General features: G+C 45.3%; 1 protein-coding gene across 2 annotated transcripts; it reads left to right on the top strand.

Annotated features, from left to right (window-relative positions):
* Window positions 1-380: 380 nt before the first annotated feature.
* Window positions 381-13,129, top strand: LOC144145225 (uncharacterized). Of its 2 annotated transcripts, none has more exons than XM_077676763.1 (6): window positions 381-508; window positions 3,352-3,551; window positions 4,976-5,059; window positions 7,755-7,809; window positions 10,710-10,992; window positions 12,853-13,129. In XM_077676763.1, exons 1-6 carry the CDS (start codon window positions 414-416, stop codon window positions 13,033-13,035), a joined length of 900 nt encoding a protein of 299 aa, XP_077532889.1. In that variant the 5' UTR covers window positions 381-413; the 3' UTR covers window positions 13,036-13,129. The 2 variants fall into 2 exon arrangements, with proteins under 2 accessions (XP_077532889.1, XP_077532888.1); XM_077676762.1 differs by lacking the exon at window positions 381-508 and adding an exon at window positions 635-905.
* The last annotated feature ends 3,031 nt before the right edge of the window (window positions 13,130-16,160 follow it).

The raw sequence follows: 16,160 nt of genomic DNA, 5'->3' as shown, positions 1-16,160 counted from the left end.
AATATGAGATGGAAGACACAGATGTGTGCAAGAATCGAACTTCTAAGAACAGATCCTGGTTACTGCCAACAGATACGGCCACGCATAAAGCATAAATGTAAAGTTATCCGCTTGAAAAATGGCGCCAAGTTTGTTTCACTCATTCATCTATTACTGCCATCGCCTTCTTTACCTCTTTTAAATGCCTGCCGCTCCGTACAGTTTGTATGAAACTTTATGTGCCCCATGGGTGGGTTATTCAAACTCGTAGAGAGGCTTGTGTACTAGAGCTTAGGTTTGCTTTAGTTTTCTGTTTTAGGGTTATTTAGATAATTCAAACAAAAATGTTTTTCTTTTCTTCTATGTCGCGTTGAGAACAACGCCGGCGAGGTTGCAGCTGTCCTCCTCAAGGGGCGCTAACCACCAGCCCGAAGATGCCGAAAACTGCTCTAAAGCAGCTCCGTATTTTATTTACCCTAGAATTTCTGTTGCTTACCAGTTTGGATCGCCAAGAAACTACTCTGCAGAGGTAAATAAAGGTGACCATAAATTTGGTGCTCGGTTTCGGCGGGTCACAGCGCGGGTAATGCCAGCCAAAGCGCCATTCTTCTTCTAGCAGTGACCAATGAGCAAGTGCATCCATAGCCATGCATAACTGGCATAACTACCTTGTAACTACCGTTTTGCCTGTTTCTCTTGAAACTTTCTCCATGCTCCTTCCCAGTGGTTTGCGCGCTTTTCTGTCTTTCTGTCGAACTGTGCGCGATTACTTATTCTGTGGTTTCATATTTGTGGCACTGCAACATGGGACCACCAAGAAAACGACCCGACCGCCCCGAACACCACACATCGTGTTGCGCCTTGTGGTGCCCTAATAACGGGAGGAACAGCGAAGTTCGGTTTTTCTCGTTCCCTGCAGACGACAGGTAACCGAAACGCATTGTTGTGGTCCAGTCGTTAATATATTAGTGCGGCATCGCTAATGTGTGGGTGGCTGTACAATTACAACTACCTGTCCGGTTGCACAGACACCATCACTGGTCCTCTTGCAGCGGGCTTACAATTCCTCTCCCGCCGACTGGCTGCACGCAATCCTGTATTCATTTTCACCTTCCCAGATATGTCCATAGATTGGTTGTGGGCTATCGAGGTCTGGTGAATAAAATAGTACAGATGGCAGCAATGCAGCTAGTACACTTGCCTAGACTTCAAAGCTTCCGCGGCAACTCGTTTAGGGAGTCGCATGTGCTGCTAGTTTTTCTATCCCGTTAGATGTCTCAAATAGAACGTAAAAAAACCAGCAGGGATTCACCTTCAACACTGAAATAGCCTAGCAGGAGGTTCTTGGCTATTTTACTATGCGCCGTCTGCCTAGTAGAATGCCCCGCACTGGTAGAGTGCACCTAGCTGCACCGTTGGGTGTGCACTTTCTACAGGCATACGATGGTGGCAAAATCACAGCGCCACCCGGCAGACTCTGAAACTATTGGAAGCCTAAATTTCCACTCTACGTGACTGACATTTGTCATGGCTCCATCGACCAATCAAAATGTCGTGCCATTTGTGTCTTGTCATTTCGTGTCGTGCCATTGATGTTGCTTTTTTCACGTTGCTGCATAGTCATGTCAGGCCCAGCATAGGCACCATCTTCGGTTAGCCCTGGCACAATCGTGTACTGTCGGGAGCAAAAGTCTGGATTCCACGCGAGCGGCGGCCGAAATGCATTGCAGCGCCACCCTGCGAAAGCTCGCCTGCTGCGAGACACCGGCTGTAGGGCCTATCTTAACTGCACGCATGTTCGTTCGATTCATTCGATAAAAGCAGTCGCGAAGCGACACGCTTCCTTAAACCAGTTTGAGACTATTGTTTTGCGGTGCAGTCGCAGATAGCAACTACTTTCGATGTGCAACGCTGATAAAGAGTGACGAAAAACTACCCGTTCAACGCATCAGTGGCCGCTTACTGCCACTCACTGAGACCGTATCGCAAATGCTACACGCCGACGGAATTGCCCAGTCGTAAATGCTAGACACGGCCGAAGCGACACCGTTCGGTCTTTCCGTGAACAAAAAGCGTATCAGACTCGTGCGAGCAAACGAACATGCGTGCAGTTAAGATAGGCCCTACAGCCGGTGTCTCGACAGCAGGCGAGCTTTCGCAGGGTGGCGCTGCAATGCATTTCGGCCGCCGCTCGCGTGGAATCCAGACTTTTGCTCCCGACAGTACCTGTTCCGACTCCATAAGCGATGGGTGGGTGTAGCTTTTTCTGGCTGGACCTGTACATGTTTGTCTCTACTGCACAGTAGCATACCTGAGCTGTTTAGAGCAGTGCTGCCCAGGGCAGCCAGACAGCCTATAAAGTGTAACGCAGCGCATTGTCATGCACTTCCTCTACATCGAGGCAACAACATGCAGCCGTCACTTTTGATGATCTCTGTGCACCACCTTAACATACTAGCATTGTCCTGTAAGCGCTGACACATTGCTAGCACACATTTTACAGCGCCATAAGTGTACATGGTGGCTCCACACACGCAGACACTTTTGATCATATTCGTGATGAACTACTATAGCTCACTGTCTGCATTGTAGCTTTTGCTTGCAATCAATACAGGGTTGGCATTCTTCTCGCATGGCGTGCTTCATTTTTCAATGGTGCTCTCATTAAACTTAGTACATATGGTAAGGACAGGTTTTTGCAAGTTTGATAAAACAACTAGTTAAACAACTTAATCAGTTGCAATCAATCAATCAATGCAAGCTATGTCTTACACTGGAATTTTCCGCATGTTTGCGCCATTTGTCTCCCGAACATGCCAACTGAGTTTTTAGAATTGCTCTCTATGGCGTGTCAAAAAATGAGGTGAGCTGCAGTTTTGAAATTAACTTTTCTTAGTCACCGTCACTCTATGCACCACCACACTGAACGACTCTCGTCGTCCGTCTGAGCACACGCACTAAGCCAAACTGCCACTTTCATGGTGGTCAGTAGCCCCTCAATGCTCATACAACCTTCACTTTCTTCTGTCCCACTGACCCTACAGTCCCACACACCTTCACACTTCTGGCGTCATCTTATGGGATTATGTCCATGTGTTTGCCTTGCAACCGTGCAGGCGGTCGGTTACTGAAGAGGTAGTGGAGAGAGTCATTGATACGCAAGACCATTGATGCTGTCTCCACAAAAGGAAGATCGGCTTGATAAAACGGCTAGCCATATAAATAACTTCAGTCAGTCAAAGACAATCAGCAAACGCTTTTTACGAGTCCGTTGCCATCAACAAATAATTCCAAACAGTATCAACTTCACGCAACTCAGTGCCGCTTTCCGGTCATGCCTCAGATCGATCCCCTTTTTCCTGGTGGTTGTAGGTACGATGCCTGGATGACCTACGTGCATCGACGAGACTTGGAGCACAAGTCAAAATACCAAGTTCGAAATAATCATCGCATCTGCGCGGCACATTTCAAAGATGAGGATTACGCAGACCCTGCGAGAACTAAGCTAATATGGTCCGCTGTGCCGTCGGCTGCTGTTCCTGCCAGGTTTTTGCGCCTCTTGCCCTGCATAAGTGAGTACAGCACAGTCCTGATCCCACCATTTGGCTTAGTTAAATGCACCCGTGTTACAAGGGGGCTGTTTCAGTCGAAAGCCAAATGGATGGCTGCTGGAATTCTGAAGGTCTGTGCCAAATCCGACTGAGCTCTGCCGCCGTTTCACAATTAATTTCAATGACTGAAGTGGTTCAACATTTCCAACGACAAGCAGTTGACTAAACTAGCGGAAATTACTTGCCGTTTACAGAGAGATCCGTAAAACTGAAATCAAATGCCTCGTATTTGGCCCCTATTCGTACCTGCTTTTATTTATAGTCGGTATACCACTTGAGAGTTTTTTACTTTGTTATCTTTAGTTCTTTCTTTTTTATTTTAAGGATGCACCAACATTGGCTTGCTTACAGCCCTATCACGGGTTCATTTGTGTTGTATACTTACACACTGTTGTTTTTTGACAGCATAATTTTAATGCTCCATTCGATTTGTTCCCTAGATTTATAAGACAAAAGTTGATTGATTTGGTTGATTGTAGGGTTTTACGCGCCGACGCAACGCAGGCAATGAGGCGCGCCGTAGTGGAGGGCTCTGGATTAATTTTGACCACCTGGGGATCTTTAACGTGCGCCGAAATCTCGTACACATGGGCGTTTTTGCTTTTCGCCTCCATCAGAAAAGCGGCCGCCGCCGCCGGGAATCGAACCCGCGACCTCGTGCTCAGCAGCGCAACGCCTTAGCCACTGAGCCACCGCGGCGGGTTATAAGACAAAAGTGCATGATGAGGTGAGGAGGAAGGCACAATGGGTGCAATGATGAAAGTTGTGCACTGATGCAGTACAGTCTTGATGATGTGAACAAAAAGGGTCCCAAGAATTCTTATGATTAACCAGACTGAGTTAGCAAATGACTATTTTTTATGAAAGGAGTTTGCGTAGTTTGGCTGCATAGTTCAAATAAACTGGAAGTTTGTGTTGAAAGAGTCTAAATTAACGAACTTGTATTTTGTTAGCACCGTTAAGCTTGTCAGACAAAACAGTTATAGCATAGTTCAGTATTGATTAGAAATTTGTCGTTTTTTTTTTTATGCACCTATTTTCTCAGTGGATTTTATTCTACACTATGCCATTGCATTAGTTCTGTAAACAAAGCTGTAAGGCTGTGCAATTCCTGTTTTGCACTGGCCTTCCAAATTCAAGGAAATTGCAGGCATGTCCATTGACTGCGTGGTCTTCCAAGTACACCGTGGATTGCAATCGACGGCTCAGTCGGTAGATAATGCATTTGAAGGTTTCCAAAACATTTGTGGATTGCTTGTGTTGATTTAGTAAGCGTTACGTCGAGACCATCCCTAATGTGCCACATTTAAAGGTGCCTTGTGCACGGCAATAAGGTGGCAGTTTTTTTCCTGCTTGCTACACAGTGCATTCCTGAATGTTTTCAGAGTCGACAGGAGCAAGCAGTTGCACGTGCGAACCGGCTCGCAAGCCAAGCCTAAACCAACAGGTTCCCAAACCTAAGACTGCCGGTGAGTGAATCCCTCAGACGCTTCAACCGTTCCAAGTTAAACATGTTGTCAGGCCGGTGCCTGGTAAGCCTGAAACATTCTCATTGAAAGTTGGGGCCCTCTGTACCACGTCCACTGGATGAGAGCACACGCAAGGTGCAGCCTGCCACTTCGCCGAGACTTCAATGGGCGAGGTTGTGTGAGTTGCAGTGTTTACGTTTGCCACCGCTAGACTCCCTCGTGGCGTTAGCGTTCGGGGACTGGTTTGGGGGTGAAACGGGGCAGTCCCCTTGGGCGAGCCCTTGCGCCGACGGAAAGGGACTGCCAGCGCTCGTGTTTTATACCCCTGTCACACGGACACTTTCAATCGCGATTGAGTCGATCCAGTTCGAGCTCAATCCAGATTGGGTGCTGCTATGTGGCCACTTTCAATTGCGATCGAGCCCGATTCCGATCAAACTCAATCCTGGTTCCCCAAGCGCGATTGAGGCTTCCAAGTGCGATGGAACGAAAGCGATGATACTCTCGTCCCCACTGACTAATGGCACAGAGGTTGACAGCTTCAACTAACACCGCAAATTGTGTCAAATAACTTGACACAAATAAGCGTGCGATAGCATTTACATAGTTACCAGTGCAACTTCTCGATTGGGATTGAAACGTGCCGTGTTGTAGCAGTGGCGGTGCGTCTCGAAAAGTCAATGACGCTTCGCTTCAATCCAGATGGAAAGTGCCCGTGTGACAGGAGTATTGAAGACGCTGCAGTCTTTCTTGGGCTATAAAAACGCTAAACTTGGCTGTCTGTCTGTCTGTCCCTTGTCTCAGCTGCCCGGCCAGAAGTTAAAATAATCCTTGAGTGAAACTTTTATTTAGTCAAAACATTATAAATCTAATAAATTCAAGAAGATGCTCCATATTCATCAACATTGTCCAACAAAAAGATAAGAATGCCCGTTAGCTTTAACTGTATGAAAACGTCTCCCACACTTAGCACGTAAACCGCGTTACAGTGCATACAGTTTACAGCTGATAGCAATTCATTAGTTACAGCTAAAGCGGCACGTATTTGTTGGGACATTAGTCATTCAGTATTTTGAAAATGTCGGCCCTTTTTGGGAAACGCGTTGCCGACAAGCAGGAGAGCGAAGGTGAAAGCTTGCCTTGAGTATTGGGTACTTTTATTGCAAAAAAAAAAAAGAATTTTGGTGGGCAGAATGCACACCTCATAAAACGGGGACACGGGACAGGATTGTTGAAAAAAGATTTGTAAAGACGTACATTTTGCTATGCACGTCTTTTAAAATTAAAACTACTCTTATTGGCTCATGTCCTACCACGCATGAAGACTTGGCTTGATCATTTTCGCTCACGGCTGTTATATGAGAGCGCACGTGAGTGCGCCTTTCATCCAGCAGGCATGGCATGGTACTGAAAACTTGATTATAAAAGTAATTTATAAAGAAAAATAAATACACCATGCAGAGTTCTAGAGACTGTTAACGGTCGAGTCACCTAGCTGTTACACACTTTTTACGTTTGCTATAATTCATTCAACACTAGGTATATTCCTTAGTAACCAGAAAAACCAGGCTAACCAGAAAAGGGGGAACTTTTCCTGGTTAGCCGTTGGAAGGGAAGTGGACACGTACTTTCTCCGCGGGGGCATCGCACCCTCGGAAGGGCATGTGCCCTGTTTCACTCCTGTGGTTGACACCTATGCCTTCTATTTCATAGGTGTCAGGCTAACGAGCAAGCTGACTTGCACATTCATTTGAAAAGTGATGAAGTCACCAGAGGTCAGGCGGATCGCGGAAAATTGGGGAATTGTCTTCTCTCAGCACTCCTGCCACATTTCAAGCGGTGTTCCGCTTTGACCTGCGATGTGGATGACGCCAGCCACACCAAGGAGCTTTCTGAAGTTCTTCTAAAAAAACTACGGCAAGGTTTGCTCGAGAACATTTGCTCGAAGTCGAGAACAGTGCCCCATGACTTGATGGGAAGCTGTGAACTGAAACTCTTTAGCAGGAGTTGTAGTTGCCACCGCCACGGTGAGGTGGCACCATGGGCTGCGCTTACTGTTACCTCATAACAGAAACAACATTGATGCTACGCTTGAAACAGTGAATCATAAAAGAGAGTTCAAAGAATCACTTTGGGTACAGCAGCCAAGAAAACAGAAATGAAACGCTTGTGTCAGAAACGAAGCGCTGATCGGTCACGCCATGTGAGTTGTTTTTTCGGTGCTCACTGTATCTTTCCGCCAAGAACAGCTGAGCATCGATCTGGGTGTGTAATTGCTTTACACTCCGGTATAACACAGATACCTGCCACTGTATAAACGCAGTCACATACAAAAGATGTTTTTTGTAGCTTTCTGGTGTTTTTACGCTCATACAAAAATTGCTTAAATCAAGGTCGGACTAGTTTGTCACAGCTTAGTTCAATGAATAGCTGTTGCGGTGCGATACCATCGACTCCCCAAAAAACCCCATCTCAAGGGCCCTTTAATTTTGGCATTTTTGGCGAACAAGCAAGGCAGCCTGAAACTTAACCCGGTGTACTGTGCACTTCCAATGACTCTACCGTATGCGATGTAAAAGGAAAAACAAAAACAGCTAAGACGTATTTCACGCGTGAAGAGGCTGCTGCTGTGCCTTCTGCCTTCCTATCACAGCCAAGAGTTGTTTAACACTAATCTTTGTGAATTCTCGTGCAGCTGTGAAGCCCGTGGATGGTGTCAGAGGTGCCAGGCAATCAAGCGACATTACAGCGTAGGTAAAACAATTTGCCGGTGCTCTTTATGTTTCATTTGTCTGTGGGAGCCTTGTCTGATGAAACACAAACAGGTTTGCTGTCCCCGTGGTGTTGGAACTTTTCTTGTTGTGCAGGATGTTTTATGTAGGGAGGCTTTGACAAAAACTATAACCAAGTAGGCTTACATGTGGTAGGAATATTTTTTGGTTGGTTATGCTTGCGGTTCAAAGTTCCTGCAATGCGTTGCATGGTGCTATGTGACTTACATGATCCATTGACTGAGGATCAGTGAAGTGATGCAGTTGATATGCTCTGATGTGTTGAGCAGTGAACCCCTTTGGGTCTGCTGGTCTTCCAAGAGCCTGTGTTGCTTGCGTACTGTTTGTGATCAGAAAAAACAAAAAAAGCCTTGCGTAGGGATCAGTTAAACATGTCTGAACTCTAAACAGTAGGCTGGGAGTGTTTCTTTTGTGATGTTGTGCAACACACCATGTCCACCCTATAAAATGACCTAATTACCGCTAGCAACAGAGGCTGTTGTAAAATTGTGCAAGAGTTTATGAGAGCGTTTAAGGGCAAAATTTTCAACTTTTTAGCTGTTGTCATGGATATTAAGAGACATGTTACAGTGTGGTGAACATATTTTGAGACAAATTTTTACATATAAAAGTGGTCAGAATATGTACAACTTTTTCTTGCTATAGTTTTATCGAATCTTCAGAAAAAACTGCATAATGAAATGAGTGCCTATAATTCTTACACGAACATTATCTAGAGGAACCAAGAAAAGAAACAAAAATTGTTTCACATTTTTAGCTTTTTTTAATTCAGAAGTTATGTAATTCCAAAACTCATATGATTGAAGAAAAAAAGCTCAAATTTCTATTCCACTTTTTCAACAATTAACATGAGTGCGCATAACTACTGAACAGAGTCAGAAGCGTGAAACAACCCTTATTGTGCTCCTGCTCTAAATCATGGTTGCAAAAGATCATAAGCAATAGTTCAGCTGTTTTTCTTTTTGTAACTTGGTAAAGCTCTTACAGAAGAATGTACATGTATTTTGTATTCATTCTACATAAGAATATATATATCATATTTGTGATCAACATGTTGCAACACGTAATTTCCAATTTTAATGACAGTAGCTCAAATACTTTTTAGAGATTTGTAGACCAGTGAGCTTCCTTAGCGAGAGCTAAATAGGGATCAGATGTTGTGGCACATTTTTAAAGTTTGGTGGCCACATATATAGGTATTTATTTTTATCAACAAATTTGGCACTTGTTTTCCTAGAAGTGTTTTCTTATTGTTGTATTAAAAAGTTTTTTTTCTAGTAAAATTGCTTGGGCAGACTGTCTGGGCCGTAAAATTACACAAACGGCACCCTGCAGGTAACAACAAAACCTTGTCATAAACACCATCAAGGAAACTATTTTTAATTTTAAGTTTGCCAAACTACATGCACATGTGCAAAAGGTTTTTAAAAAGACCACATTCTCTTTAGTTTGTCGTTTACATCTGAGGGTAGCCACTCTTTACATTGGCAGTGGACTAGACACCAGAAAGAAAAACAACTTGATTGCTATATCAGTTTATTTCACAAGCTGTGACACCACTGTGGATGCTACACGGCTCCAAAGATGCTCAACAAGTGTGTCTAACTCGCACTGACATTCTACAAAGGATGGAGCTGTAAAAGGACATTTTCATGTCAGGTTAAAAAGAATCACCTTAAAAAAACTGCGTAGCTTTGACCCTGCTGCGTACAACTTGTGAAATGAACCATACGTCGAAGAGGCAGGGTTATTTGCACTGGCATATTAGCCAAAATGAAATCATCCCAGCTTTTGTTTGCCACTGTGTACAGCACGTATCCTGCAAAGTAGTACTTTCTCCATCTCCAGTGACCTTGCTAGTGACCACAGAGAACAGCAGGCGGAAAACACAGGACACGGGTGTCACTGTACAGCTTGACATTGAGATTTGGATCTCGACTTAAATGCAGTGCCGCGACTGAAATTGCGGTGCACGTGGCAAATCTGAGTGGCTGGATGTTGTGTTTGTGTTGCATGCACGTTTATTTGACATGCCAACCGGCCAGAAATAGCATAATTTGCTAACTTGGTTGAAAGTGGCAGGAAGGTCTTTCGGCGGAGGAGCAAGGTTGTTTTCAGTGTGAGAAGCCTTGTTATGAAACCACGTTACCGAGTGAGCCGTGCAGAGACTGAGGCTAGAAGCTTTTGCGAGCGCTCTGGCTAGGTAGGGGTTCAGAGCATAGTGCTGCACAGAGCTGAGCTCCCGCAACAGTGTGGGTGTTTTGATAGGCTTGGGCATCGGCACAAATTGGCCTTAGTGAGGCCTTTACTGCGCTATTGGCATTCCATGTCAGGCACATGGGTGAAGTGTATTTAAATTTAAAGCCTGCTTGACTATGTCAATGAGAACGGCACTTGGGATATAAACAGACAAATGATGCCGTTGATATGTTGCTGCTTTGAGATTATCAAATCCACTCATTTTAACTCGTAAAACTTGGGTCCCACAAACAGACCAGGCCTTAGCACAGAAAAACAGAGTCGTGTGCTGAGCTTCTTTATGTAGATTCACTCTAATATGTTGAATTTTTTTGGAGCCACTGTGAAGGCAAGCTCATGGAGTTAAATATGTTGTTGTGCTTTGTAGTCAAGTGTCATCAGGTGTACAGTATGGGCAGTTGGCCACATGCGCCACTGCGGAGTCAGAAGTGTGGAAGATTAAGAGCTAGGGTGGTCAACTTTTGTTTGCCGATGTAATGTTTTAGTGGGACTGGTAGGAAATTTTTTGTATTTTGTGTAGTTATGTAATGTTTGATGGCCAGTTAACCAACCATCCAGGCATGTGATTGAATGGTGCTTTTTTTTTTTTTTTAATCCAGCACATCGGCCACAACCCCGCAGGATGGACTGCAGACTGATTTGAACGCTGAAACCGAAGTATCGATCCCAGAGCTCATAGTGGACTTCGACACCCGAATACCCAAACAAATCGACGCTTTTTTGGGTCCCGATGGGATAGTTTATCTCGAGGAGGTGTGTTCGCCTGAAGCGGACAATGAAGGGAAGGACAAGGACAATGGCTGCTCGTACAGTGACGGTGGCGGATCATTGGCCGGGAGCGTCGGCTACGACTCGGACGACGATGCTTTGACTAAGACAACAGTGAGCGTCAGTGGGGAAGGTGTCGGGGGGTACTCTCTCACGTTCCATTGCTGGTCTTTCTGTCGGAAATGTTTTGCACGCATCTGTGCACGCTCCCGCTTCTGGGCAGAATTTGGGGACTAATGAGCAATACGAGCTAGAAAGACACTGTACAGTGAAGGGAACAGGAGGGCGTGTGACCTGCACTCCTCTGAACGTCTGCTGAAGCCGACGTGTGAACAGACGCACAGAAAGCAAGGCTTGCCTTCAAAATTTGAGGCACTCAATGCCTCGCAGATGCGCTTCTGACCTCCCGTATGAAGCATTTTGCAAGCGTAGTTCCATAACTGTAGTCCCAGAGGCCGGTAGTTTAGGAGCAGGTGCATAGTTTCATGTGTTTCATGCCTAGTTTCGCAGTTTCATTTGCCAAGCCTTGTAAACAGTTGGCAAAAAGCATTACTCGTGTTGCTTTTACAGTTTTGTTAGAAATGTAATGTGTGGCATAACTGAAAACATACTCTACTGCAGACCCTTGTTAGTACCTACCTGCTTGATGAGCGGTGTATGGTTGAAAAGTAATGTTAAACTCCCAGGTGGTCATTCCCAGTGTTGCTGTAACTGGTTAAGGGACACTGGTCTTGAGGACCTTTTTTTTTTTTAACCTATGTGCTTGAGATTTACTCATTGAGTGTATTTCAACATCCTGAGCACAAATATGCAGTCAGTTTTCGTCTATGGGGTGTAAGTTTAGAGTTGTGCAACATGTTATGTCACTCCGTTTCGGGCAAGTTTTTCATTATGTACCTATGAAATACTCAAATAGCTTTTATCCCTTTGTGCTCTAGAAGGACCAGGGAGTGCAACTATACCACTGCAGTAATTTTAGCATGGTTTCCGCAAACGCTGTAAAATTCGTAAACGTCAGGTCATCAATTTACAATGTTTTTGTAAAACCAACTGCATAAAATTTTGTGCCAGCAGAAAGAAATTCTGTACTTTTGTGGTTTTATTGCACTGTTCAGTTCATAAGCTTTTGAATGCAGCAAAAATGATGTAAATCGAACCAGTGCATCCCAAGATATTGTACCCGACAGCTGACCATGTGGGGAAAAAATTGGTTCTGAGAAAACAGGGCCCGAAGTTTTCAAACATAGGCCAAAATGGTCATTTAGGTGACTTCAAAGGGCGACAGCTTTGTGAATACTTATGATACAGCTATGATATTTTGCAGGTACATTCTTTGGGACCTGTAGACTGCAAATAAAATTAATACAGAAAATTGATTTTTTGGCAAATTTTCGGTCCTCAAGACCAGTGTCCCCCCTTAAGCTACGTTTATGTAATATCGGGTGCGGTTTAACAGGCTCCACAGTAAATGCATATTATAAGCAAAGGGTGCCTAGAACCAACTAGAACGATGATAGAAAATACATGCGAATTATCAGACACAAGGCGCGCATTATGGACTGGACACCAAATTTGGGCAGGGCACCAGATTTCAAGAATGGATTGATAAGAGGTGTATTTGGGGCTACCAAAAGGCCGGCCAAGAAAAAAAGCTCTGAATGAGGAGATTGGCATGAAGGATAAAGGAGCTCATGGGCAAAAATGTATTCAATAGTACCAAGTAGAAGTTCTAATTAAAGATTCCCGTTGTTTTTTGTCCTTCGTTATTCGATGGCAATGGCAGATGTGCTTGCAGGGAAGAAAATCTGGTACTGTTGTGCACAAGTTGTTTATTGTGCGCCTTATTCATAATGTCTATGTTTGCATGGGTGTACTTGCTATTGCCATTATCTGTGAACTTGGCTGAGCAGGGCACCTTGAGTGTACTGCGTCTCCCTTGGTGTCTGATTCTCCGAATCTCTTTCTTCTCCCCAGGGTGTACAGACAGATGAGGGTGATGCTGGGGTGTCGACGTACTCCACGTTTGTGTGCCTACTGACTCAGGATGGCGCGGCAACGCAAGTGGCCCACAGCCCTGACAGACCGTCGCCCACGGAGATTCCTGACAGCTGTGCAAAGAGCTCCAAAAAATGGACATTATCGTACCTCGTTTACTGAGATAAGCCTGCGGTGCAGTGTGTATATACACATGTAAATTTGTAGAAATGTACAAATATTTATTTTTAAGCAAATACAACTGCAGAAGTCCTGACGTGTACTGTGTTTGAAAGATCGAAGACACGTGCAAGTACATGAGCACGTTGCACTGCTTGCTTTGTGATGTTTGTGGACTCAAATGTCAGGTGTGCGAAAAAGAATAGCTGTCTTCTAATGGCGGCAACATGGAGCATGGGGTACTCCTGTCCTGATGTCCTGATAAGCTGTGCTTGCAGAAGGGCACAGCCGTCTGTAAAACTGGGCTCTTTCTAGTGCGTCATGTGATACGAACAACACTGGAACATTGACGTGCAGTTTCTAGAAATCTTTCTTGTGCATTATGTGATACAAACAACACTGGAACAATGATGTGCACTTTCTAGAAATGAGAACCTGTTAGACATTTGGGCACAAAAGCCAGATTTCCGAGGCACTAATTTAGTGCAAGGAAGTAACATGAGAAGTAACCTTCTCGAGAATATTCCACCTACATTTTTAGAGAACGAAATAATGATAGCATTCTACTGAAAAGTTTTATGCTGGCTGTCATGAGTGAAAAAGAGCAACTGCAACAATGCCAGTCACTGCAGTAATACTACCACTTCTAAGGGGGACAAGATGGAATGCTTGCACAGCTGTGAATTTTGCGCATTTTCACACCATTTAAACATGCAGTTATGGGGAAATGAGCTTTACTTTTTGTTACACTTTTAACCATATTGGCTGCCAAGCTGAGCAAAATGTTTTAGTCGCCATTTCCAGCATTCCTTTATCTGTGTGCAAGAGCTGCTTTCCCTAATTTGTAATCCCTGTATATTAAGTACAGTGGAACCCCGCTTATACGTCCCCCGGACTTACAACGACCCGCTTCTTTCAACGGATCACCGCGGTCCCGGCAAACTGCTCATAGAAACAATACATTAAAAACCCCGACGATATGACACTCGGGTGCACACAGTCCGCTTCATACGACAGACCCTGGCGCGGATAAACCAGCGTTTTCCCATATTTTACGCCGCTTCACTGCCTCGTCTCGACTTTTCTTTATTTTGAACCCCCATGTGACGGTGCTTGATGTTCAAATGTCCGGATGTGGGCCAGACCACTTGCTGGACAGAATGCAAGCAAGCAGGCGGGTACTTGTGAGCGGGAGCTAACCTTCAACGGCCCCACGCGGCAGCAGTACGCCAGCGCATGAACCGCGAGAAGTTGAAGTTCAGGTGGCAGGCAGACCGTGAATTTGAAGCTCCCCATCGAGCCGCCAACGAATGCGAAAACACATACGACGCAACCCCACGACGATGACCGAACACCCGCTTTCCTCGCCCGCTCGATCCAAGCTTCTTCCTTTCACGACGCTCTGTCTCCCTATATCTCTGCTCTGTGCTAACCAGTGTCTTTCAAAGCCGCGTTGTCACTCTGCTCCTTTCTTTGCTAGGGTGCCTCAATGGACCATTTCTCAGTACCGGTCCTCCTAGCGGCCGATACGGGGAACCTAAACTGGCAGTCAGGCACGCCCCCAAAAATGTTTGGCTTTCGTAAGAACCTGCGCAAGAAGTACCCTGGTCCTGCAGTCCCTCCTGCACGCACTTGTCACCCATGCCTTTCGCATGAACGTCACGGTAGCAGGTGCACGCTTGCATGACTAATCTGCAGTGGCCAAAGCACCCCTTTTTCTTCACTTTTTCTTTCATTTCCGTTGCTCCCTCTCTGGTAGCCAAGTGCTCGCAGCGTGGTCAGCCTCGAACATCTTTGCCCAATTCCTTGGAAAGCCTTTTTTTGTGCACACGTACGAAAATAAAAACATGCAGCCCTAGGAGGCATAGCCACTCCGCAAGCAGCAAGCTGAGGGGGCCCCCTTTTGTTTATTTCGCCTGAGGCGACAGCCAAGAATGGCGGACTGGCAGCCTGCACATGCACAGATCGCTACTGGAAAAAGATCTATTCACGCGCGTCTGCTGCAAGGGTGGAGACACGTATACGTTGGCACCGCCATTTTTGGTCACTCGCTGGCCGCCGCAGCAAGTCACCGTAGTAAGACCGCGCTATCATTTTCGCCGCAACACAGTTTACTGGCGAAGTTTGAATCATCTTATCTATTTCGCCTTGCTGGGTCTTGTGGTAAACGAAAACAGCCATGCGTTGAGCACTTCAACCCTACAGCGGCGGCACGGGACTGTTCAAAGGGTGTCTTCACCCTGTACAGGAATTCGGTTATTTCTTTTTTTCTATCTCCGCCTTGTACAGAGGGCAACACCCTTGTCTATAAGACAGGTTTCGTACTTATAGCCTTACCTTGCCCCGGCCGAAAAACATTTGAAGAAAACTATTGTGTCATTCTGAAGTCTTGACCATATATATTGACCTCAATGTTTTTTGTGACAAGTTTGAGTCCGCAGTTTTGAGAGGTAACCAGTCCAAGTTGAAGTCAGTGTTATAGACAAGGGTGCTGCGCACTGTACTATTGTACGTTATGCTTAGCCTTGGCCGTAGAGTTAATACTACTGGCATTGGCAGCTTGCCACTCGCTTTAGGGTGCCTCAAAATTAGCCCGCCAGCCAAGCGCGCGCACTTGGCTGGCGGGCTAGTTTAGTTGTTGTAGAGGGGAGGAGGGCACAATGTAGGTGTTTGTTTTCGGAATTGGGATTTCAGCTAAAGGTTTGCAAATCATGCGAGAACGCGCAAAATATAGTAGTTTAAATAAGTTCCTAGCCCACCTATTGGGCGAGACCATCTACTAGGCCAGCATTTACCCACACCCTGGTCGAACAACACTTTCTCACGGTCCTGGGCGAGACCGTCTACTAGGCCGGCATTTACCCACACCCTGGTCGAACAGCACTTTCTCGCGGTGTCGTGAAAGCCGTATTATCCATAGAGTTTCTTAGTAAGTATACTGTAAGAAACTATGGTATTATCAGGGTTCCACCGTATTTTAAACTGCACACTTACATTTCACAAAGTGGGAAAAAAAAAAATCATGCACCCCTCTGTCTAACAATGACAATGCTTGAATGCGAAGCTTTCTCGTGAAGGAATTTTTGGTTGTCCAAGTTTTCCAAACCGCTTTGACCATGAAGCCGGCT

The sequence above is a fragment of the Haemaphysalis longicornis genome, unplaced genomic scaffold, assembly GCF_048455015.1.
Source record: "Haemaphysalis longicornis isolate Haplotype H1 unplaced genomic scaffold, Haemaphysalis longicornis Haplotype H1 scaffold_7, whole genome shotgun sequence".
NCBI lineage: Eukaryota > Metazoa > Arthropoda > Arachnida > Ixodida > Ixodidae > Haemaphysalis > Haemaphysalis longicornis.
Note: the sequence above shows the minus strand (reverse complement) of the source record. Positions and strands in the feature narration are given on the sequence as shown.

Coding starts and splice junctions, on each gene's coding strand:
- LOC144145225 (XM_077676762.1), top strand. CDS start 784: ATGGGACCACCAAGAAAACGACCCGACCGCCCCGAACACCACACATCG. Junction 3,552..4,975: donor GCGCCTCTTGCCCTGCATAA/GTGAGTACAGCA, acceptor GAATGTTTTCAG/AGTCGACAGGAGCAAGCAGT. Junction 7,810..10,709: donor CAATCAAGCGACATTACAGC/GTAGGTAAAACA, acceptor TTTTTAATCCAG/CACATCGGCCACAACCCCGC.